Source organism: Carettochelys insculpta, chromosome 2 (assembly GCF_033958435.1).
Source record: "Carettochelys insculpta isolate YL-2023 chromosome 2, ASM3395843v1, whole genome shotgun sequence".
Lineage (NCBI taxonomy): Eukaryota > Metazoa > Chordata > Testudines > Carettochelyidae > Carettochelys > Carettochelys insculpta.
Genome location: NC_134138.1, coordinates 269,951,242 through 269,976,832, shown reverse-complemented (window position 1 = coordinate 269,976,832; position 25,591 = coordinate 269,951,242). Strand labels below are relative to the sequence as shown.

Genomic DNA, 25,591 nt, shown 5'->3' with positions numbered 1-25,591 from the left:
CCAGTGCCCCCCTGCACTGCCTCTTCATCAAGACCAATGCAGCCGACTCCATTCCCTTGGTGCTTGCCTACCAGAGCCACCAGCCCCCAAACTGGTCCTCATAAATGCGAAGAAATGCCTTGTAAGCTGAGGTAGGGGTATTAAATGAAACTCCTCGTAAAGTCAAATTCTCGTAACTTGAATGGGCGTATCTCGGGGTATGACTGTATACATGGCAGTGGGGCACGTGAAGCTACAGACTAACATGGCTACTCCTCTGAGGCTACATACAGTAGGCTTACAGTTGGCTGCCCAAGTCAATTCCGACGCAAGCCTAAGGCCTGGGGGCAATGCTACACATTTCTATTAACGGCAATATCTGACTCCTAACCAAGGACACAACTTGATTAGCATGGCCTGTTGGGTGAAAAGGAGATCTGAGTAGCCTCTGTGGAGGTAGGGGTGGGGGTTTGTGTAAATGTGGCCCTGCTCTTCTCTACCCTGCTTCTCATAATTATTGCAAGGCTAAAATTCCTGGGCAAACAGGACAGACAGGAAATGAGGAGGGTAAAGGACAGCTGTCCCCACCCATTGGCAGGTTCCATGAAGACACAAGTTAAGTCAGGGACAGCCCAGCCCATAGAAAGCCAGCTGCTTATGGAGTTCAAAAGGAAGAAGTTTTGATGTGCTTCTATTCAGAGGTGAACTCTAAACTACAATGAAACTCAAATTAAGCAGACATTTATGTGCAGCTGTCCTGAAGAAGGTCTGATGAATGGGTTTGTTGAGTGACAAAGGAAGAATTTCTTTGTCATCTCAAAGGAATGTGACATTTCAGGATTACCAGGTATTTCCTAAGGAAAAAGTATCTCCTGGCTGCCTCCACCCCAGGTCATGCTTGGCAACACCCTCTAAACTAAACATGAACTCGTGGACAACCTCTAACATATAGTTGTCAATGCTGATTGATGGGGATTCAGCAACATCCTGACTGAGTATGTTTGTCTTCTTTAGGCTTATGGTAAGCCCAAAGTCCTTGCACGCTTTGGAGAACTGATCCAGCAGTTTTTGAAGCTGATCTTCTGTGTGAAACACTACAGCAGCATCGTCTGCGAACAGCATGTCTCTGATGAGGACTTCCCACACCTTAGACTTAGCTTTCAGCCCTGCAAGATTAAACAGTTTCCCATCAGATCTTGTGTGCAGCAAGATGCCCTCTGTTGAAGATCCAAAGGCATGCTTCAGGAGCAGTGCGAAGAAGATCCCGAACAATGTCGGAGCAAGCACACATCCTTGTTTGACGCCGCTCCTGATTCTGAAAGCATCCGATAATGCGCTGTCATATTGGATGATTCCTCTCATGTCTTTGTGGAACGACTGGATCATCTTGAGTAACCATGGAGGACAGGCTATCTTGTGGAGCAGTTTGAACAGACCATCCCTGCTGACCAAGTCAAAGGCCTTGGTCAGGTCGATGAAGGCTATGTAGAGTGGCTTCCTCTGCTCCCTGCACTTCTCCTGTATCTGCCTTAGAGAGGAGACCACGTCAACAGTAGACCTCTGTGCGCGGAATCCACACTGCGATTCGGGGTACACCATCTCAGCAATCTTCTGGAGTCTGCCAAGGATGACGCGAGCGAACAGTTTACCAGTGACGCTTAGGAGGGAGATTCCACAGTAGTTGTTGCAGTCGCTTCTGTCTCCTTTGTTCTTATACAACGTTACAATGTTAGCGTCGCGCATATCCTGTGGAACCTCACCCTCTTTCCAGGACAGGCACAGTAGCTCATGTAGGGGTTCCAGGAGTGTGTCCACGGCACACTTGATTACCTCTGGTGGTATACCATCCTGACCAGGGGCCTTTCCTGCTGCAATGCTGTCGATGGCTCTCTTCACCCTGTCGTTGGACACTGAGCTAAACAGGATGATTGGAAAAGCAGCCACAACTCTGTCCAGACTCAGCAAGAGAGTGTGGAATAACAACAAGCTGTACACTCACACCAAAATGCAAGTCTACAGAGCCTGCATCCTCAGCATCCTCCTTTATGGCAGCGAGACTTGGACCCTGTACACCCGCCAGGAAAAGAGGCTGAACGTCTTCCACTTGCGCTGCCTCAGGCGCATCCTTGCAATATCATGGAAGGACAGAGTGACCAACACCACCGTCCTCGAGCAAGCTGGAATCCCAACCATGCACACCCTCCTCAGGCAGCGTCGGCTCCGCTGGCTTGTCCATGTCCACAGGATGAATAATGGAAGGATTCCAAAAGACATCCTGTATGGTGAGCTAGCCTCTGGCAAAAGACCTCCCGGACGCCCCCAGTTGCACTACAAAGATGTCTGCAAGAGAGACCTCAGAGAGGTAGACATTGAGCTGGACAACTGGGAAGAACTAGCGGACGACCGCAGCAGATGGAGGCAGGGGTTACACAAGGGCCTTCAGAAGGGTGAGATGAGGATCAGATAGCTAGCAGAGGAGAAGTGAGTGCACAGAAAGCACACTAAGGACTTGCCAGACACCCACCACATCTGCAAGAGATGCAGCAAGGACTGTCACTCTCATGTGAGTCTTCATAGTCACAGTAGACGCTGTAAATGAAGTCCTCAACTGAAACTATAAAGGGCGCGATCCATAGTCTATGCAGACTGAAGGATGCCTACTACTACTACTAAACTAAACACAACTAAAGAAAAAGTTGCCTCTTCCAAAGCATGTGGTGACTGCTTTTTTCCTCTATGTAAGCGGGGGAATGGTCCCATTATTGCAGGGAACTTTCATGGCTAATACACTAAACCAGTGGAACTGGCTAGTGAAAGGAGCTAGATCCTCACTTCTAGTCCTTTTACCCAGAGGTCTGCCTAACCTTGAGGATTTCCATTCTGCTCTATGCGGCAGAGTCCTCATAAGCCCAACAGGCTGGGCCCAGGATTATGGGGAGTAGAGATCAGCCTCCAATCCTGTGTGGTCACATAGGATAGAGACTAAGGTGCCACTACTCTGGGGTACTCTCTCAGCCCTGAATTCTTCCCTGATCATTGCATATAATTGAAACTAATACACTTTTACTAAACAGCAATCAATTAAGAATAAGGAACAATGGGAAAGGTTAAAGAAAAACACATAACCCCACTCTGTGGGTACAGGGACATCACAAACTGCTTTCTCTGGAATATAAAGGAAATTCACAGTCTGTTCCTCACATGTGCCAAGCCTCCCTCCTTGGTCCTGGCTGTGCTGCAGGGCTGCCACACAGGCTGGGGGCTTGCATTGGCAGTGGCCACATGCCCTCAGGCTCTGGGTAGCAGGACTCTTCTCCCCAGTGTCAGCTCTCCCATCAGGGTTATGATCCCCCTCTGAGTCTGGCCTGCAACACCTCTTGGCTGGTGGCATCCCCATGTACTGGGCCCTCTGCCCACGTAGGGTTGCTAACTCAGTAATCGTTAAAAACTGGACACCACAGCAGGAGTGCTGGAACCTCTACAGCCCTGACACTTCCCACCAAGGCCCTGCTCCTGACCCACCTATTCCCCCTTAAAGCCTCAACCCAGCCCAGACATTCCTCTTCCCATCCCCCTGTTGCTCATTGCTTCCCCTTGCTCCCCCACCCCACAAACACACTGCGGGGCTGGGATCATGGGCACAAGGGGGCTGCAGCTGCTGGCTCTGGGGTTGGGCTCTGGCAGGGGTCCTTTGAGTGTGCTGCCCACCCTACACTCTGGGGCTAGGATTGGGGGAGCTGCAGATGGATGCATAGAAGCAGGGCTCCAGCATCCATGGTGGTGTTGCTAGAGCGGTGGGGGTGGGGCAAAAGGAAAGAGTGTGAGGCAGGGTCTCAGGCAGAAAGGGAAGGGCCTGGAACTAGTCTCCCCAATGTCCAGTTCATCCACTTCCCACTGTAAGTAGCCAGCAGTCTGTATATACCTGTAAGGACAGCTCAGGAGTTATGCTATACTAAGCAGTATAGCACTTACTCAGTGGTTTGAGTCCCAAGGTTTAGCTTGTGCCATTTTTCATATGAATGTCAGAGGAAATGTATATTAACGCCAGTGGCAGAATATGGACCTTAGTTTGCCAGCCATCCCTGCTGGTATGTGGAATTTTTTTCTCCTGATCTGTGTCTACTTACATCTGAAGTTCTTTAGGGTAGGGGTTCATTTATTGTGTGTGTAAGGGTGGCTCTAGCACAACAGTGGCTCAGCTGGGCTCTCAAAGAGTTATTGTACTACAAATAACATAAAGGCTACATCTACACTAGCCCCAAACTTCGAAATGGCCACGCAAATGGCCATTTCGAAGTTTATTAATGAAGCGCTGAAATGCATATTCAGGGCTTCATTAGCATATAGGGCGGCCCTGGCACTTCGAAATTGACGAGACTTGCCGCCGCGCGGCTCGTCCCGACGGGGCTCCTTTTCGAAAGGACCCCACCTACTTCGAAGTCCTCTTATTCCCACCAGCTCATGGGAATAAGGGGACTTCGAAGTAGGCAGGGTCCTTTCGAAAAAGAGCCCCGTCGGGACGAGCCGCATGGCGACAAGGTGCATCAATTTCAAAGTGCCGTGGCCGCCCGCATGCTAATGAAGTGCTGAATATGCATTTCACCGCTTCATTAGTAAACTTTGAAATGGCCATTTGCGTGGCCATTTTGAAGTTTGGGGCTAGTGTAGACACGGCCAAAAAGTGGCAAAACATTAAATGTCAATAACTTAAGTGCTCAGAAAACTTACAAATCTGGCCATTTATTTAGGTGTCTGGATGCATATTTAGAAGCCTAACTTTGGACACACACATGTAAAAACCTTAGTCTTATTTTTTATGAGATTATCGCCTGAGATGGACATAACATACCAAAGAACAAATAAGAGACATTTGCTGCCTATAAGATCTTCAAATCTAAGAATTAATCCTGTCCCTGGCTCTCCACTGCCAGGTATCTTCACAAAGATGAAGGCCATCTGACATCAATGACATCAGCTCACAGGGTTCTGCCTACCTGGAGTCACCTACAGTCAGTGCTTTTCTTGTGCCCGTGCTTGCTAGTACTGAGTACAGGCAGCCATGGAATTGGCTGTGGGGAGGGAGTGGGGAGCCAGCTGAGTACCAGGACCTCTTTTTTCTTTTCTTTTTTTTTCTTCAAAAAAGACACTGGTTACAGTATTGTGCAATAAGAAGGAAACAGGCTTGCATGTCATTGGGAGCTGTCTGTGTTCAACACAGCTGTAAATCTGAAGTTAGCCCGTTGACTTCAGCACAGTTACTCCATATTTCTGTCTCTTGTAATGAAGAGCTAATTCTGGCAATAGGAGAGCAAAGCTGGTATTGCAGATATAGAGCCCAATTCATTGCTGGCATAACCAAGTGCACTGATAATGCTGCTGCCTCGGCTGAACTGTTCTATACTCAAAGAGTAAGTCCTGTAAGTTCAGGGAGTGCATGCTGTATTTTTCATATACAGCAAAGCAAATGAATCTTTACTTTAAACTCCAATGAAACTTAAAAATGGAGGTACAAGCAACACCTCCATAATTATTCATTTGCATTTTCTGTAATCATAGCAAAATCAAGTAGAGCCATAACTGGTATTTCTTCTATGGACTGAGTGAAGCGAAACTTACCATGATGGTAAAGAATGTAGAAAGAAATCTGAAGGTTTTCCATTGAGGAAGTGGTTTCATTAGTTTGATACTGAGTTTGTAGCTTCTGGCACATCCTCATCAGATCTGCAGCCTCAGTACAGTCAAAACTTGTTGTTGAAATGATTCATTTCCTTTTCTCTCCTGTTTGCAGGCTTCTCAAGTAGTTAAAGTCCTCAGACGCACATGCACACTTCACACAGATGCTAAGAGAGGGGAAATGGATAAAAGCAAATTGAGGCAAATTGTGTCTATGAAAACAATACTTGGAAATTAAAACAAGAAACCACAAAGCTGCTGTTAACATAAAGGAATTACAATGCCAACTATGTAGGTGTGGCCTATTGGTCACAGAGGGATTCAGAATTCCTGCACTGTATTTCTGGCTGTGCCATTAATTTTTTGAGACTTTGGACAATTCCTCAAACTTTTCTGCACATCTATACAGTACCTCTGTTCTTAGCTGCGTCTACACGTGCACGCTACTTCGAAGTAGCCGCAGTAACTTCGAAATAGCGCCCGTCGCAGCTACACGTGTTGGGCGCTATTTCGAAGTTGAAATCGACGTTAGGCGGCGAGACGTCGAAGTCGCTAACCCCATGAGGGGATGGGAATAGCGCCCTACTTCGACGTTCAACATCGAAGTAGGGACGTGTAGACGATCCGCGTCCCGCAACATCGAAATAGCGGGGTCCTCCATGGCGGCCATCAGCTGGGGGGTTGAGAGATACTCTCTCTCCAGCCCTTGCGGGGCTCTGTGGTCACCGTGTGCAGCAGCCCTTAGCCCAGGGCTTCTGGCTGCTGCTGCTGCAGCTGGGGGTCCGCGCTGCATATACAGGGTCTGCAACTAGTTGTTGGCTCTGTGTATCTTGCACTGTTTAATGAAAGTGTGTCTGGGAGGGGCCCTTTAAGGGAGCGACTTGCTGTTGAGTCCGCCCCGTGACCCTGTCTGCAGCTGTGCCTGGCTCCCTTATTTCGATGTGTGCTACTTTGGCGTGTAGACGTTCCCTCGCTGCACCTATTTCGATGTTGGGCTGCGCAACGTCGAAGTTGAACATCGACGTTGCCGGCCCTGGAGGACGTGTAGACGTTATTCATCGAAATAGCCTATTTCGATGTCGCAACATCGAAATAAGCTACTTCGATGTAGGGTGCACGTGTAGACGTAGCCCTTGACTGCTTTACCCCATCTAGCTTCCATAGCACAAAATCAAGATGTTAAGAACAAAACAAATCAAGAAAGCAAAGAAAACTAATTCTTAATTATCTGTGCACCAATGACAGGAGCACGAGTAATAAATAAGAGGAGTTGGGATTGCTCATTTATGAGCATTGATCTAGTTGGTATTACTGAAATACAGTGGGTTACTAGCCGCGTCTACACGTGCACGCTACTTCGAAGTAGCGGCACTAACTTCGAAATAGCGCCAGTCACGGCTACACGCGTCGGGCGCTATTTCGAAGTAAACTTCGACGTTAGGCGGCAAGACGTCGAAGTCGCTAACCCCATGAGGGGATAGGAATAGCGCCCTACTTCGACGTTCAACGTCGAAGTAGGGACCATGTAGTCGTTGCGCGTCCCGCAACGTCGAAATTGCCGGGTCCTCCATGGCGACCATCAGCTGAGGGGTTGAGAGACGCTCTCTCCAACCCCTCAGCTCACTGGTAGCCGTGTGGATCGGCCCCTTAAAGGTCCCCTCCCCCTCCCTTCCTGTGCAGGAAGCTGAGGGATCGTGCAGGTGGCAGCCTACACACGCGGCCAGCCTGCACCTCCCTCAGCCCCCCACCCAGCTGCGATGGCTGCCCGGCAGCCCCCCCAGCACCCCCAGGGGACCCCCCGCAAGGGGAGCCAGGGCTCACAGCCCAGCCAGAAGGGCAGCCAGGCTGGCAAGCGGCAGCGGGGCCCCTCCTGGACGGAGGCCGAGCTGTGGGACCTGCTGGGGCTCTGGAGCGAGGAGGAGGTGCTCCAGGTAATGGGGAGCAAGAGGCAGAACGCGGATGCGTTCGCTCGGCTGGCCGATGGCCTGGCTGCCCAGGGTCACCCTGCCCGCACTCCTGACCACGTCAGAAGTAAGGTGAAGGAGCTGCGGCAGGGTTACTCCCGGGCCCGGGATGCAGCCGGCCGATCTGGGGCCGCCCCCGTCACTTGCCCCTTTTACAGGGAGCTCAGGGACATCTTGGGCCCCCGGCACACCTCCTCCCCTCCGGCCACCCTTGACACCTCGGCCGACGAGCCCCAGCAGGCCCTGCAGACGGAGTCCACATTGGAGGCAAGCCCCGCACCCCGGGGGCCCCCCCCGGAGGCCACCCCCGGGACATCGCGGCAGGAGGAGGAGGAGGAGGGGGGCTCCTCCTCCGCAGAATCCGGGCTGCAGATCCTCCTCCTGCCATCCCGGAGCAGCAGCAGGGCCTCTGCCCCCCGGGGATCTCCGGACCGTGGGAGCGGACCGACAGGTATGTACCCCCCTCTGGTGTACACCCCTGGGCTTGAGGGGCGGGGGGTAATAGATATGTGTCCAGGGCCCCCCACATGCTCACATGGCCATGGCCCCAAGGACAGCAGGGCCATGGCCCTCACAGCAGTGCATCAGCCCCTGCCCCCCTGGCACCCCGCACGACAGTGCCATGCCCCATCCCCAGGGCAGGGGGGAGCAGAACCTCGAGGGGCCCCCGGGAGGAGGGGGTGGGATACCCCGCAGCAGCAGCATGTGATGGAGTGGGGGGAGTGCAAAAGGGAGACTCAGGCTACACATGGAGCAACAAGAGCCGAATAGCTCCCAGGGGCAAAGGAGGATCCTGGGGCTACAGCTGGCAGGTGACACCTCTGCCCTGAACAAAGAGGAGGGAGGAGCCGAGCTGGCTTGGAATCAGGGGGTGAGGGCGGGGGCCACAGGTAGAGGCTAGGGGAAGGGAGAGCTGGAAGGCAGCCAGCCTGAGGAGGGGGAAAGCTGCATCCCAGAGGGGCACCCCTTGGGGTCTTCTCCCTACGACGGGTTGGAAGGACTGTCTCTTCCGACAGCTGGTGCTGTCACTCCTGGGAGAAACTGGGCATCTGTGGCCTAAGAAACCTCTCCTGCTGTCAGACCCTGCGGGGTGAAGTGAGAGTCGCTCCCACCAGGGGACGGGGTGCAGGGCAGGGGGACCCCTGAACCCCATCCATCACAGCAGCATCTCCCGGGGACGGGGATGGGGAACCTGCAGCACAGGGCTGGGGGGACAAAGGCCACGGCTCGGGGCCCATACTAACGCCTGTCTCCATTCTTCTTCCCCCCTCCTCTCCTGTGTCCCGCACCTGCACCATCAGAAGGACCGAAAGAGAGCGCCGGCAAGGCCTCAGTCGTCCCGGAGAGCCCTCCGGGACTATCGCTCCAGGCCAGCCCCTCGGCCGAGGACCGACCGGCCCCGCGGCGGGCTAGACGGCGGACCCCGCACCACCAACAGCCGACGGCGACGGACCCCCAGCTGCTGGCCATCCACCGTCGGCAGCTGGAGGTCGCGGAGCAGCAGCTGCAGCTGCAGGAGCAGGCGCTGGCCTGGCGCCAGGAGGCATGGGGGGCCTACATGGAGACTTTTAACCACTTGGTGGACTACTTGGCCCCCCATGCTGCGCCGGCCGCCGCATTGCCCGCCCTGCCTGCTCCACCAGCCCCACCACCAGCTGCTCCGCCCGTCGCCGTCCTGTCCGCCGTCGCCCCGCCACCCACCGCCAAGGGCCGGAGCGTCGAGGGACCCCTGGAGCCACCTGAGACTCGCCGGCCATCCTACCTTCCGGTCCAGCCCGCCCCCACCCAGCCCCGGACAGGGCTGCGACCGCGGCGGGGCTCCCGGCCGCCAACGCCCAGTGCCGGGCTATAGGGGCGAGGGGCCCGGGACGTGGCCCCCCCCTTGTATATAGTTTAAAGTTATTATTTGTCGCCCCACGTTTGCCCCATCCCCCCCATGTAAATAGTCCTCCCCTTTATCCTCTCTGGTTTTCTTTTTATTATTGAGGACACTTGTTTCTTTGTATTGTTTTATTTTTGTACATATTAGTTTTTTTCCACGTTTGTACATAGTTTGTGTTTGGTTCAAATATTTACAGTTACCAAAAAAGGGTTCTGAAACAAAAAGAACTTTAAGTTCAGCCACCAATGCGTGCTGTCATTTGTCCAGGAAAAGTGGGAGGGGGGTGCGGTGGGGTGCTCCATGGTGTAGGCGTTGGGGCAGGAGTGTGGTGGAGGAAAGGGCGGGCAGTAGGGGGCCTGGGCAGAGTTCACCCTGCGGCCTCTTCATCAAAGTGGGCCCGCAGGGCCTCCCGGACCCGGGTCCCCTCGGGGTCCACCTGCCGACTGGGGGCAGCAGGTAGCTGGACGTCTGCCCTGCCGGCCTCCGCAGCCCAGCCCTGGAAAAAGGTGTCCCCCTTGCTCTCTACCAAATTGTGCAGGGCGCAGCAGGCACCCACAATCTGGGGGATGTTGTTGGGGCCTGCATCCAGGCGGGTCAGGAGACATCTCCAGCGTCCCTTCAGGTGGCCAAATGAGCGCTCAACCACCTGGCGTGCATGGTTCAGGCGCTCGTTGAAGCGCTCCTGGCTAGCGGAGAGATGGCCCGTGTAGGGGTGCATGAGCCACGGCCGGAGGGGGTATGCCGCATCTGCGATGACGCAGAAGGGCATGGTGGTGTCCCCCAGAGGGATCTCCCACTGGAGGATGTAGGTCCCCGCCTCCAGCCAGCGGCACAGGCTCGAGTTCCAGAAAACCCGGGTGTCGTGGGTGCTGCCAGGCCAGCCCACATAAATGTCCTGGAAACGTCCCCGGCTGTCCAGCAAGGCCTGGAGGACCACAGAATGGTAGCCCTTTCGATTCAGGTATCGTCCTCCACTGTGATGCGGGGCGCGGATGGGGATGTGAGTCCCATCCAGAGCCCCGAAGCAGTTGGGGAAGCCCAGGGTGGCAAAGGCCGCGATGGTGGCATGTGGGTCCCCCAGCCTCACGAGCCTGTGCAGGAGCATGGCATTGATGGCACGCACAACCTGCAGAGAAAGCACATGGGACAGCACCAATGAGGGGTAAGCAGGGTGTGCGTGGCCCTGCCCTGCCCTGCCCTCCTCTGCCCTCCCCCACCCTGGCCTCCCCTCCCCTCCTCCTCCCGTGCCCTGGCCTCCCCTCCCCTCCCCTGCCCTCCTCTGCCCGGGCCCCCCTCCCCTGCCCTGCCCTCCCCCTGTGGGTTCTCTTACCTCCATGAAGACAGCCCCGACGGTGGCCTTGCTGACACCAAACTGCTGCCCCACGGATCGGTAGCTGTCAGGAGTGGCCAGCTTCCAGACAGCGATGCCGACCTGTTTCTGCACTGTGAGGGCACGCCGCATGGCGGTGTCCTGGTGCCTGAGTGCGGGGGTGAGCCACTGGCACAGCTCCAGAAATGTCTGCCGGCTCATCCTGAAGTTCCTGAGCCAGCGGTCATCGTCCCACTCCCCAAGCACCAGCCGCTCCCACCAGTTGGTGCTGGTGGGGTAGCTCCACAGCCGCCGGCGTGTGAGGCGGGGTGGGGGGGCGGGGTGCTGCAGGGTTAGGGGTTGAGCCCTGCTGCCCTGGGGGCAGCTCCTCCTCTGGTGTACCAAGGAGGTGCTCAGCTGCCTCCCGCATGGCACGGAGCAGGGCAAGCCCTGCTCCTGCCGGGAGGGCTGGGTGGACCTCTGGCTGCTGCTGCTGCTGCTGCTGCTGGGGGTCCATGACTGCGGCGCCCGGGGTCTGTGTGCCTATGGCTCCTCAGACCGCGTGCTGTGCAGGCTGAGTGTGTCTGGGAGGGGCCCTTTAAGGGAGCGGCTAGCTGTTGCCCCGGAAGCGCTAGTCCGCCCTGTGACCCTGTCTGCACCTGTGCCTGGCATCCCTATTTCGATGTGTGCTACTTTGGCATGTAGACGTTCCCTCGCTGCGCCTATTTCGATGTTGGGCTGCGCAACGTCGAAGTTGAACATCGACGTTGCCGGCCCTGGAGGACATGTAGACGCTATTCATCAAAATAGCCTATTTCGATGTCTCTACTTCAAAATTAACTACTTCGATGTAGCGTGCACGTGTAGACATAGCCACTATAACCTATATAGGAAGGAGTGAGTGGAGAAAAGGGAAGAGGGAATAGCATTTCATGTCAAAAATAGCATTATATGTTTCAAGTCACTTATATCTTGGAAGAAAATAATCTTGAATGCTTATGGATGAATGTCCTAAAAGAGAAATAGTCACAGAGAGGTAGCTGTGTTAGTCTGTATCCTAACAAAACAAACCAGCAGTCATGTCGCACTTTAAAGACTAACAAAATGATTTATTAGGTGATGAGCTTTCATGGGGCAGACCCACTTCAGATTTAGAGAAAGTGCTACAGGACTGCTTTTTGTGTTTTCTAACACAGAAAGCATAAGATGCTATACTTGCTGGCAAGACCATCCCAAGGGCGGGCAAGGCCTGGGGAACCCCCGTCCCACAGTGTCTTAGGCACCTGACCACAGAACTAAAAATTCATGGTAACTTGTGTACGAGTGCAAAGAGAATAAAGTCCAGACCAGTGATTTATATACTTGGTGCTTTACAAGAACCAATTTCACAAAGGATCCCCTGGAGTCACACACACATACATACCTCAGCTTGGAAGAAGTGAGAAGATGTCACTGGAAGTACCTCCAGCCCTTTGCTGTGCAAGAGGGAGGGGTGAAGAATCCCAGGAGACCCAGAGGTGAGGGTAAAGCCAAAATGATACAGGGGCTGGGAGGGCCAGAATTATGAGTGGGATGGGAAGACAGGATTGACTTGGAAGTTGGGAACCAATTAATTGCTGGACAGAAGATTGGCAGCGATGGGGTGGGAGAGTTGAAGAAGGGGCTGAAATCACCTTTCCCAATAAATTTGGGGAAGCTGGCAGCACTATTTGCCACGCAAACACCGAGGTGGTGAGGTGGGAGGTATCATCCAAATACAGACCAAAAATGTCCTCAAAACTAAAATAAAACAAAACAGAAGAAATGTAGCATTTTAAAGACTAACAAAATGATTTATTCGGTGATGAGCTTTTGTGGGACAGACCCACTTCATCAGATCAATCTCATTCCTAATACAGACTGACATATATAAGTACACTGAAAAGACATCCCAACTTATATTTAAAAAGTGACAAATTGTCCCATATTTGGGCTGTCACTCGCTGCCCCCAACCTTTACTGCTAGCAGGTACAGCTGCTGGTGGGAGTCACTTCCCTGAGTCTCGGGGAAGTGAGGGCAGCTGCAGCTTCCCTGGGGCTCCCGGGTAGTGCTGGTGGCTGCGGCTTCCTCTGGGCTCCAGGGGAGCTCTGGCAGCTGCCACCTCCTTCCTGGTTCCCTGGGGCTCGGAGGAGGTGTCCCTCCCCCCATACCTCCCTGTCCCGTATTTAGGACAGGGAGATATAGTAGTCTTAGAGACATGGGAAGGCACAGAATTAATTTATGCAGGGTTGGGGGCTGAGAGTTTATGTACTTGGCAGGAGGTGCAGAAGGAATTGAAGCGAACCAGGGGTTACAGAATAAAGTGGCAGTTGTGGGGGTTGGGGAGAAGCTGGAGGTCACTGGCACCATCAAACAGTACTTTATACAGATTTAAGTAATTTGTTACAAGTTTGGGTCATTCAGTCTCTACTGGGTCTTCTAGCAACAGCTCATGCACAAGGGCCCCAAGTCACCCTACTCCTTAATACATTTGTTAGAGACTTAATATACCCCTCTCACACATCATTTTGGAGCCAGACTAAAGAATGTTTTACAAAGTTTAGGTAAACCTCCAGCTATGAAAACTAACAGCAAATAACAGCAGTGCAGTACGCTCTAGCTGTTTTTGCAGCTCTACTGAAACATCCAGCTTAACTGGGCTGTATGTCAGGCTGTGCTGTGCTGCTCCAGCATGAGACAAGAAAGGGTGAAATGGTATTAAATTAACTTTTTAATTACTTAAAGTGGATATCCTATCTTCTCATGGTAGCATTCTTCTTGAATTGCTTAGACATCACATTTAAAATTTAAAAACAATATAAAGAAATTCCCAGACAAAAAAATGTGTTAAAGTGGCATTAAGGCTGAGAATACAATACAATCACTTAGTGTGGGGCATTGAGTTAGGCAAACAGCACTCAACAAGACAGCTTCTCAAAAACTTCATAAACAATGTGATAAATATAGCCATTGCCTCATGCCCTACTTTGGGAGTTGCCTGCGTTTATAAAGTTCTGTGTCCATATCAGAGAAAGTTTCTGTGGAGCAGTACATATTCTAAGGTTGTAACCTTCATCCCTCTACGTGAAACTAGGAAGCACATGGTGATTTCCAAATAACTCGAAGATAATCAGAGAAGTTCCCACTTTCCTAGGGGAGGAACTTGTTTGGGCAGGAGTCAGAGCCCCTGAGAGGAGCTGCTTATTACATGGATAGGATAAAGATGGGGTGAAAAACTGAGGAGTCATTTTCAGAAACTGATTTGTTCAGGACTTTTACCCAATTAGTGTGAAGAGTGCTTAGTGCATCTGACAAAAGGATGCTTATTTTAACTGTCAGATGCACAACTTCCGCTTGGGATTTGAAAATGGTGATGTTATTTCTGTTCTTACCAAACATCAGCATCAGTAATAAAAGTGGTAATTCTGCTGATAATGCATGAAGACGAGCAGAATCCAGATGAGTTTTTTACAGCTGTATTAACTATGTAATGCTGATGGGAGGAAACACATGGTTTTGTCAGTAAAGGAAATATGTACCCTTTGAATGCACACACAGAGAATGGTTAAGGAAACAGGAGGTATTTTTACATGGTTGGTTGTCTGATCATAACTGCCTTAATACACTCTTTGTTTTTGAAGGTCTTTCTGTGGGCATATATAGAACAGAGTCTCATCATTACAGGGCAGCAGAGTAACAAAGAAACAGGATGGGAGTTCATCTGGGAAACATTATTATGGGAATGATTTGGTATAAGGGCACAATCTTATTTCCACCATTTTGTTATGGCAAAATTGGTAAAAAACAATTTATAGTGAATTTATAATAGTACAAAATGTTGAAATTATTCTCAAGCAAATGGCAACATGCTTCTCGACCATTTCCTGTAGTGGTACAGTGCAGATGGTGAGTGCAGAGGGGCCCAATGCTGGGGGGCACGTGCCCCCTTGTGCACCCCCATGTGTCACCTCTGCACTTAACCCATCTGTGAAAGGAATCTAATAAGATTAACATAGCTCCCAGGAGCATACTGAAACTAAAGGCAATCATATCTCTGGGAACTGCTCTGCAGTCTTTGGGTGAAAGACACTGTTTGTCATAGCAGCAACGAAGGGTCCTGTGGCACCTTATAGACTAACAGAAAAGTTTAGAGCATGAGCTTTCGTGAGTTAACTCACTTCTTCAGATGCTGATCCTGGAAATCCTGGAAATTTTTGTCATAGGGCCTAAACTGTCGAGCACTGAGGCTTTCATTATCATCCACACCATCCCTAATAAAGCAAGCAGTCCTGCAGCACCTTACAGACTAACACGTTCGTTTATTTATTATGGGGAGAGGTATCTCTAGGTGGGGTAAAGAGGCTGCCTATGGGAGCTGTGAATACGCTGAGGGTGTCAGGGCACAGTGAAGGGGCCCCTGGGGTGTGAGTCTCTTCCTCTGTGGTTAACAGATCACTAGGCCAGAAGGGACCAGTGTGGGTCAGACCCACATCCTCAGATGTGGAGCAGATAAATAAACAAACAGCGGCTCCAGACCCCATGAGGTGCCTCCTACCCGAGGAAGCTCAGTACCTGATACGTGTGTCAGTCTTTAAGGTGCTGCAGGGCGGCTGGGGTTTTTGTGACCCCTCTGAGACTATCTGCCACTCAGACGGACCCGGCACCTTCCACAGGTGCTTCTGCCCTGCCCCTCGGCAGGGGCACTCCCCGTGACTGTGGGTGACGGAGCCAGGCTCAGGGCGACGGGCACATCCCAACGAAATGATGGTTCTGTAGTGCAGAAGCCGGTGGCTCGGCTCGGCTCCCCCTCCCCGCGCCCCGCTCGGTGCAATTTGTGCCTCCCTTGCCCCCCCCACTCCCATTTTACCAGACGCTACGTGACGTAGATAACTGGTTTGATTAAACACCGGCCGGGTGGGTGCCTCCCCCCCTCCCCCCGCACCTCCGCTGCAGTGAGAGGAGGGGGCGGACCCCGCCGGGACCCAGAGGAGGCGCCGTCGCTAGGGTAACCGGGGCTCGCCGCGGCCTTAGCAACGGGCCTGGCCGAGCCTCCGCGGTGCGAGCGGCGGGGCGGGCTGCCCTGGCTGCGGGGTGGCAGCGCCGGGCACAGGCGGGGATGGCGGCGGGCGGGGCCCCCAGCAGTCCGGAGCCCTCCATGTACAGACACAGACCGGCCTCCGAGCGGAGTCAGGTAATGGCCCCTCGCCGGCAGCCTCCGGAGGGCTCCCCCCGGGGCCCCAACCTGGCCTCAGCCACCAGCCCCTCCGCGGGTCCTGAGCCACCGACGCCCTCCCCCCGCGGGGCTCCAGCCTGGCCTCAGCCACTGCCCCCCCCCGACTCCCGCGGGTCCTGAGCCAACCACCCACCACATGGGCCCTGAGCCACCCCCCACCCCCAGGCCCTGAGCCACCAACCCCCCTGGCGGGCTCCTGAGCCACCAACGCTCCCAGTGGGCCCTAAGCCACCGATCTCCTCTCTCACGGGTCCCCCCGATGCCAGCCTCCCTCCAGCAGGGCGCATCCCCACCCTCAGCCATGGATGCCTCCCTCTGTGGGGCCCTCAGCCACTGACCCTGTTTCCACCCCCCAAGCAGGTCCCCAGCCTGGCCTCGGTTCCTGTCTCTCCCCTGTCAAAACCTTCTCCCTCCCTCAAGGGCCCTCCCCGACCTTCCAAGATCACACCCCTACCCTACTTCATAGACAACCACCCTGGCCCCTCAGGCATTGATTTACCTCCCTGCAGGGCCCTCCCCACACCCAGAGCCCTAGGTGGATCCGTGTCAGTATCCTCAGAAATAAATGGCGGATATCTGTGGATGTCAGGGGGTATCTGCAAACATGCACAGTTCTTGATACCAAGTGTATATGCACAGCTGCAAAACTGAGCTGCAGAAACCCCCCTCTCTTGCCCTCCAATATGCCTCTCACAGGGCCTGTCCCACCTTCCCCTTGAGACTGACACCGCCAGGTCCATCACTCACTCTCAGAAATAGATATTTCCCCACCAACCCCACCACCAGTTCCTCTTCAGGGACTGAAACTCTCCTGAATGCCTTCCCTCCCTTGCTTCCTCCCCAGAGACCCCCTCCAAGAGACCAGGACTTCCCAGAGGTCACTCTGCCCCTAGATTTCTCCCATCTGCAGGCCATGCCCACAAAGAGACTTCCCCCAACCACTCCCCCATGCCACCATCACCCTCAGAGACACCCTTCCACCCATGATGCAATGGCTAGAAGTTGAGGCTAGACAAAACAGACCAGAATAAGATGTGCATTTTTTACAGTGAGAATAACAACTATTGGAACAGTGTACCAAGAGCCATGGTGGAACCTCCCCCACTGACCATATTAAAATCAAGAATGAATGTTTTTCTAAAATATTCACTTTGGGGATTTTTTCAGGGAAGTTCTATGGCATGTGCTATTGTGAAAGTCAGTCAGATTACCACAATAGTCCCTTCTGGCCTAGAGATCTATTAATCACAAAGAGAAAGAGACACAGTGTTCAGAGCTCCCATAGGGAGCCTCTTTATCACACCTAGGCTGTGTCTACACGTGCCCCAAACTTCGAAATGGCCATGCAAATGGCCATTTCGAAGTTTACTAATGAAGCGCTGAAATGCATATTCAGCGCTTCATTAGCATGTGGGCGGCAGCCGCGCTTCGAAATTGACGCTCCTTGCCGCTGCGCGGCGCGTCCAGACGGGGCTCCTTTTCGAAAGGACGCCGCCTACTTCGAAGTCCTCTTATTCCCATGGGAATAATTGATGCTCCTTGCCGCCGCGCGGCGCGTCCAGACGGGGCTCCTTTTCGAAAGGACGCCGCCTACTTCGAAGTCCTCTTATTCCCATGGGAATAAGGAGGTAGAAAGATTGTAAAAGCAAATTCCATTCAGCTCCTCCAGAGAATGTCTGGGTGTGGACTGTCTTGGGCTGGAAGGCTCTGACTCCAGGAAGGATTGCCTGGAGGGGATTTAGGAGGTAGAAAGATTGTCAGGTGGTAGCAGCAGGGGGATCTAATCTGCAGCAGATACTATGGAGACACAGGAGTAGGGTTCGCATGATGGTCCAAGAGGGGCATCTCAGAACGAGTGTGTGTACAGCAGTGTCTTCCTGGAATGGGGAGAGCTGTCTCTCTGGGGCTGTGTCTACACGTGCCCCAAACTTCGAAATGGCCATTTGCATGGCCATTTCGAAGTTTACTAATGAAGCGCTGAAATGCATATTCAGCGCTTCATTAGCATGCGGGCGGCAGCCGCGCTTCGAAATTGACGCTCCTTGCCTCCGCGCGGCGCGTCCAGACGGGGCTCCTTTTCGAAAGGACGCCGCCTACTTTGAAGTCCTCTTATTCCCATGGGAATTATTCCTCCTTTCGAAAAGGAGCCCCGTCTGGACGCGCCGCGCGGCGGCAAGGAGCATCAATTTCGAAGCGCGGCTGCTGCCCGCATGCTAATGAAGCGCTGAATATGCATTTCAGCGCTTCATTAGTAAACTTCGAAATGGCCATGCAAATGGCCATTTCGAAGTTTGGGGCACGTGTAGACACAGCCCCAGAGAGACAGCTCTCCCCATTCCAGGAAGACACTGCTGTACACACACTCGTTCTGAGATGCCCCTCTTGGACCATCATGCGAACCCTACTCCTGTGTCTCCATAGTATCTGCTGCAGATTAGATCCCCCTGCTGCTACCACCTGACAATCTTTCTACCTCCTAAATCCCCTCCAGGCAATCCTTCCTGGAGTCAGAGCCTTCCAGCCCAAGACAGTCCACACCCAGACATTCTCTGGAGGAGCTGAATGGAATTTGCTTTTACAGCCTATATCTTGTAAATAACCCAGACTTTTATGGTGCAAATAGATATACAGAATTTATATATCTAGAACATTATGCATATAATACTCTTTTTTACCAAAAAACTGGAAATCTGGAGCTTTTCCTATGGAACCAAACTGTTTTAATCATAGAATCACAAAATATAGAATTGGACAGGACCTTGAGAGGTCATCAAGTCCAGTCCCTGGCACTCACAGCAGGGCCAAGCACCATCTAGATCATCCCTGGCAGATATTTGTCTATCTGCTTTTAAATACAGGTTGAACCTCTCTAGCCTGGCACCATCAGGACTTGACCAGTGTCCAACAAGAGAATTTGCCAGACCATGGGAGGTCAATATTGTCTCTCAGCATTGTCAACACTTCCAGTGCTCACTAGGCTCTTGGAAGATATTTAGGGGTAAATTATAGCTAAATAACAGGATATAACACCGAGAGCCAGAACTGGTGGCTGTAAACAAACTTTATGGAACCTCGGGAAACTTGGCCACACCCATGATAAATCATCTGTTTAACTAAAATGACGCCAGATTATGGATGTTGCAGGATGAGAGAATGTGGGATTAGAGAGATTCAATCTGTATAGCTAATGATAGATTCCACAACCTTCATAGGCAATTTATTCCAGTGTTTACCCAGCCTGACAGCCTCTTGTACAGCAATGTCAGCCCATTGCTTCTTGTCAGAATAAGGAGAACAATTTCTCTCCCTCCTCCTTGTAACAACATTTTAGGTACTTGAAAGCTGCTATCATGTCCCGTCTAGGACATCTTGTTTTCCAAGAGAAATAAACCCAAGTCTTTCAGTCTTCCCTCCTAGGTCATGTTTTCTAGACCTTTAAGCATTTTTGTTGCTCTTCTGTAGACATTCTCCAGTTTCTGCACATCTTTGAAGTGCCCAGAATTGGACATGGTATGCTAGCGGAGGCCTAATCAGTGCAGAGTAGAGCAGAAGAATTGCCTCTCCTGTCTTGCTTACAACACTCTTGTTAATGTATCCCAGAATGATGTTTGCTTTTTGCCGCAGTGTCACACTCTTGACTCATTTTTAAATTGTAGCCCACTATGACCCCATCTGGGGTACTCTTGGAGTCAGCTAGAAGTTTTCTTTCGAAACATGTAGATGACCTATGCTCCACTTGAAGTACAAGGGTTTAAGTGAAATAAGTCATGACCCTGAAACCCTTTCTGGAAAACTCCTTCCTAGACAGTCACTTTGTGTGTGTGAAACTGATTGTTCTTTCCTAAGTGAAATACTTTGCATTTATCCTTATTAAACTTCATCCAATTTACCTCAGACCATTTCTCCAGTTTGACCAGGTCATTTTAAATTATAATCCTATCCTCCAATCACTTGCAGCCCCTGCCAGCTTGGTATCATCCACAGACTTTGTAAGCATACTCTCTATGCCATTGTCTAAATTGTTGATGAAGATATTGAACAGAACTATTACCAAAAACAATCCCTGCAGAATCCCACTTGCTATTCCTTTGCAAAATGACTGTGAACCATTAGTAACTGTTCTCTGATAATGGTTATCCAACCATTTATGCACTGTTTATGCACCCACCTCCCCCACCTATGTTGCATTTCCCTAGTTTATTGATATGGAGGTCATGTGAGACTGTATTAAATGCTTTGCCAGAGTTTAGGTATACCAAATTCACTTTCCCTTATCCAGAGGGCTTGTTATCATATCAAAGAAAGCTATCAGTTTGGTTTGACAGAACTTTTTCTTTACAAATCCATGCTGACTGTTACTTATCACCTTATTTTTCAGATGGATTCCTTAGTTGCTTGCTTCATTATCTTTCCTGGCGCAGAAGCTAAGCTGACTGGTCTGTAGTTTCCTGGGTTGTCCTTATTCCCCTTTTTATACATGGTCACTATATTTGCCTTTTTCCAATCTTTTGGAATCACTTCTGTCTCCCATAACTTTTGAAAGATGATTGCTAATAGCTCAGATACCTCCTCAACCAGCTACTTGAGTATTCTATGATGCATTTCATCAGGTCCTGGTGAATGCATGGTTTAATATCCATGTCCCCTGCTTTCAATCCTATCTCTCTTTCTAAAGATTAACAATATTTCACCCTAATGTTTTCCCCTACAGGATATTTCCCATTTCTTAACTAGCATCTTTAAGAACATATATACCACTGACGTTATAGGGCTGGATATTGGAACAAATATGATCAAGTCCCGTGGAGGAGACAATCTCTATCATGAGAAGTTTGTGGAGGAGTTGCAAAAGGTAAAGCAAATAAACGACAAACAGATTGGAGGCAGTTTTGAGCTGTTCTCAGATTTATTAAAATCTCAACTGTTCAGAGATTTAGTAAAATTTTTGTCAATGTTGATTCAGAGTATCCAGGATTATTTTTCACTGTGGTTTACTAGAATCACAAACATGTTTTCATGGACAGTTTGGCTACGTCTACACGTGCACGCTACATCGAAATAGCTTATTTCGACATAGCGACATCGAAATATCCTTTTTCGATGAATAACGTCTACGCGTCCTCCAGGGCTGGCAATGTCGATGTTCAACGTCGACGTTGGGCAGCACCACATCGAAATAGGCGCTGCAAGGGAACGTCTACACACCAAAGTAGCACACATCGAAATAAGGGTGCCAGGAACAGCTGCAGAAAGCGTCACAGGGCAGACTAGCGCTTCCGGGGCAACAGCTAGCTGCTCCTTTAAAGGGCCCCTCCCAGACACACGCAGCCTGCACAGCACGCGGTCTGCAGAGCCATAGGCACGCACACCTCGAGCGACGCAGTCATGGACCCCCAGCACCAGCAGCAGCAGCCAGAGGTCCACCCAGCCGCCCCTGTAGGAGCAGTGCTCACCCTGCTCCATGCCATGCAGGAGGCAGCTGAGCACATCCTTGCCACAGAGGAGGAGCTGCCCGCAGGGGAGGAGGACGCAACCCCCAACCCTGCAGCACCCCGCCCCTCCCCCCCACCTCATACGCCGCCGGCTGTGGAGCTACCCCCCGAGCACCGACTGGTGGGAGCGGCTGGCACTTGGAGAGTGGGACGACGACCGTTGGCTCCAGAACTTTCGCATGAGCTGGCAGACATTTCTGGAGCTATGCCAGTGGCTCACCCCCACACTTAGGCACCAGGACACCTTCATGCGGCATGCCCTCACTGTGGAGAAACGGGTCGGCATCGCTGTCTGGAAGCTGGCCACTCCAGACAGCTACCGATCCGTGGGCCAGCAGTTTGGCGTCGGCAAGGCCACCGTCGGGGCTGTCCTCGTGGAGGTAAGAGGACCCACGGGGGGAGGGGGAGGGGGAAGGGGAGGCAGCCCTGGCAGGGGAGGGGAGGGGAGGGGAGGGGGGCCCTGGGAGGGGTGGGGAGGGGGGCCCTGACAGGGGAGGGCCACACACACACTGCACACCCCTCATTGGTGCTCTCCCATGTGCTTCCCCTGCAGGTTGTCCGCGCCATCAACGCCCTGCTCCTCCACAGGCTTGTGAGGCTTGGGGACCCGGATGCTGCCATCGCGGGCTTTGCCACCCTGGGCTTCCCCAGTTGCTTCGGAGCTCTGGATGGGACCCACATCCCCATCCGCACCCCAGAGCACAGTGGAGGACGCTACTTAAACCGGAAGGGCTACCATTCTGTGGTCCTCTAGGCCTTGGTGGACAGCCGGGGCCGTTTCCTGGACATTTATGTGGGCTGGCCTGGCAGCACCCATGACGCCCGGGTTTTCTGGAACTCGGGCCTGTGCCGCCGGCTGGAGGCGGGGACCTACATCCCCCAGCGGGAGATCCCTGTGGGGGACACCACCATGCCCCTCTGTGTCATCGCAGATGCGGCATACCCCCTCCGGCCCTGGCTCATGCACCCTTACACGGGCCACCTGTGAGCCAGCCAGGAGTGCTTCAACCTGCGCCTGAACCACGCGCGCCAGGTGGTGGAGCGCACATTTGGGCGTCTCAAAGGGCGCTGGAGGTGCCTCCTCACCTGCCTGGATGCAGGCCTCACCAACATCCCCCAGGTTGTGTGCGCATGCAGCGCCCTACACAACCTCGTGGAGAGCAAGGGGGAAGCCTTCTTTCAGGGCTGGGCTGTGGAGGCTGGCAGGGCCGATGTGCAGCCACCCGCTGCCCCCAGTCGCCAGGTGGACCCTGAAGGGACCCGGGTCCGGGAGGCCCTGCGGGCCCATTTCGATGAGGCCGCGGGGTGAATGTTGGCAGGCCCCCCACTGCCCCCCCATCCTCCACAACACTCCCAGCCCCTACGCCCACACCACAGAGCACCCAAGAGCACACCCCCCCACCTTTCTTGAAAAGAAATAAAACCAGACATTTGTTTGTGAAACCAAATCTCTGTAGAGAACTCTCCTTATTATTGATCTCTTAACTAACTACTATGTACAGGCCGGATAAATATTACATATATATATATATATGTATTACAACTCCAATAAGATGAAAGAAAAAAGGGGGAAGACAAGGAAGGGGAGAACTATGTACATGGGGGGGGGCAGGTATCAGCATCCATAACAACAAAATATAACAACAGGGGTCTAATAGAAACTATTTACAAACACAAACATACAACTGAGGGGGATATATACAAAGGGGGGGGCACGTCCTGGGCCCCACACCCCCTAATGCCCAGCGCTGAGGGTGGGCAGCTGTGACCCGCGCCTCGGCCTCAGCCCTCGCCGGGGCTGGCTGGGGGCTGGGCAGACCGGGAGATACGGCTGGCGGGTGTCAGCTGGCCCCAGGTCCCCCTTGGCGGAAGGGCCCTCGGTGGCGGGTGGAGCAGGCAGGGTGGGCAGAGCGGCGGCCGGCGCGGCATGGGGGGCTAGGTAGTCAGCTATGCGCTCGAACGTTCGCATGAAGGCCCCCCATGCCTCCTGGCGCCAGGCCAGCGCCTGCTCCTGCAGCAGGAGGCGCCGCTCGTCCACCCGAAGCCGCTGCTCCGTGACCTCCAGCTGCCGACGATGGATGGCCAGCAGCTGGCGGTTTGTCGCCGTCCCGGAGGGCGGCTGGCTCTGCCGTTGTCCCCGCCGTGGGGCTGGTCGGTGCTCCGCCGAGGGGCTGGCCTGGAGTGATGGCCCTGGTGGGCTCTCCGGGACCACTGACACCTCGCCGGCACTCTCCGGTCCCTCCGATGGTGCAGCTGCGGAAGACGGGGGGGAAGAAGAGGGGAGATAGCCGTTAGTGCGGGCCCCGAGCCATGGCCCTTGTCCCCCCACCCCTCTGCTGCAGGTTCCCCATCCCCGTCCCTGGGAGATGCTGCTGCTGCTGCTGATGGGTGTCCCACCCCCTCCCCCTGGGGGAGCCTAGGTTCTGCTCCCCCCATCCCCAGGGATGGGGCATGGCACTGTCGTGCTGTGGGGGCAGGGGCTGATGCACTCCTGTGAGGGACATGCCACTGCTGTCCTTGGGGCCATGGTCATGTCTCTGGTCCCCGCCCTTCAACCCCGGGGGTGTGCACCGGGGGGGTACATACCTGACGGTCTGCTCCCATGGTCGGGGGACTCCCAGTGGGTGTCTATTTCGATGAGTAACGTCTACACGTCCTCCAGGGCTGGCAACGTCGATGTTCAACTTCGACGTTGTGCGGCACCACATCGAAATAGGCGCTGCGAGGGAATGTCTAGATGCCAAAGTAGCACACATCGAAATAAGGGTGCCAGGCACAGCTGCAGACAGGGTCACAGGGCGGACTCAACAGCAAGCCACTCCCTTAAAGGGCCCCTCCCAGACACAGTTGCACTAAACAACACAAGATACACAGAGCCGACAACTGGTTGCAGACCCTGTGCCTGCAGCATGGATCCCCAGCTGCCGCAGCAGCAGCCAGAAGCCCTGGGCTAAGGGCTGCTGCCCACGGTGACCATAGAGCGTCTCTCAACCCCTCAGCTGATGGCCGCTATGGCGGATCCCGCTATTTTGAAGTTGCAGGACGCGCAACGACTACACGGTCCCTACTTCGACGTTGAACGTCGAAGTAGGGCGCTATTCCTATCCCCTCATGGGGTTAGCGACTTCGACGTCTCGCCGCCTAATGTCGAAGTTAACTTCGAAATAGCACCTGGTGTGTGTAGCCGTGACGGGCGCTATTTCGAAGTTAGTGCCGCTACTTCGAAGTAGCGTGCACGTGTAGACACAGCTGGGCTGAGCAAGCAGGAAATGTGCCTGGGGGCACAGGGGAGTCTGGTCTCCTAAGAACTCTTCCAACCCTAACCATCTTCTCACTTGGCCCCTGTCCACAGCTCCTGGGCCCATGCAGGGGGGCCTGCCACTTCCCCGGCTAGTCCCTCTCAGGCAGCCACCATACCACATAACAGCAACTCTTAGCAGCTGGCATGAGAAGCGGCTGGTTCACCCCTTCTGTTCCCTGCTCAGGCCCAGCTGCCAGGGACAGAGACAAAACATGCCAGGGGGTGGGGACAGTTGGAAAAGGAGAGCCTCTTCCCTTCCCCACTCTGGCAAGCCATGCAGAAATCTGGGGTGGCACTTGATCCCACATATCACCTGACTTATTGCTTATGCACAGAATGCAAGACAGACAATCATGAATTTCATATTATATATGTACAAATAAATACAGTGTGGTTATTCTTGACACTATCTGAATAGCATGTTTGAATGGTCTCTCCTCAAACATTGATATCTTGTCTTTTAAAATAAGATGATTCTCTAAAGTAGTAGTTAGCATTAAGATAAACCATGTTATAAGAAAGTTATTTAGATTTTCTTTTTAGAGTGGATGGAACTCTATCCATCTGAGAAATTAGTACAATGTGTGCTATATACTCAGTGCAAATCAGAGCTTTACGAAATACACTTCTGGCTGAGCTACCAGCTCAGGCAGATTTTAAGCTTTTAGGTTCTGAATCTGAAGGGTTTTTAAAAGTTCTATTTAGCCCTACGTGTGACTAGATATGTGCTATTTCTGAG

General features: G+C 52.8%; 1 protein-coding gene across 1 annotated transcript in view; it reads left to right on the top strand.

The window, feature by feature from the left end:
• The first annotated feature begins 15,942 nt into the window (after nt 1–15,942).
• DLEC1 (DLEC1 cilia and flagella associated protein) overlaps nt 15,943–25,591 on the top strand; it is a 109,608-nt gene continuing 99,959 nt past the window's right edge. The window contains exons 1-2 of the mRNA XM_074985163.1: nt 15,943–16,017; nt 20,771–20,911. Coding sequence (XP_074841264.1) covers nt 15,943–16,017; nt 20,771–20,911 — 216 coding nt within the window. The remainder of the gene's footprint in view (nt 16,018–20,770; nt 20,912–25,591) is intronic.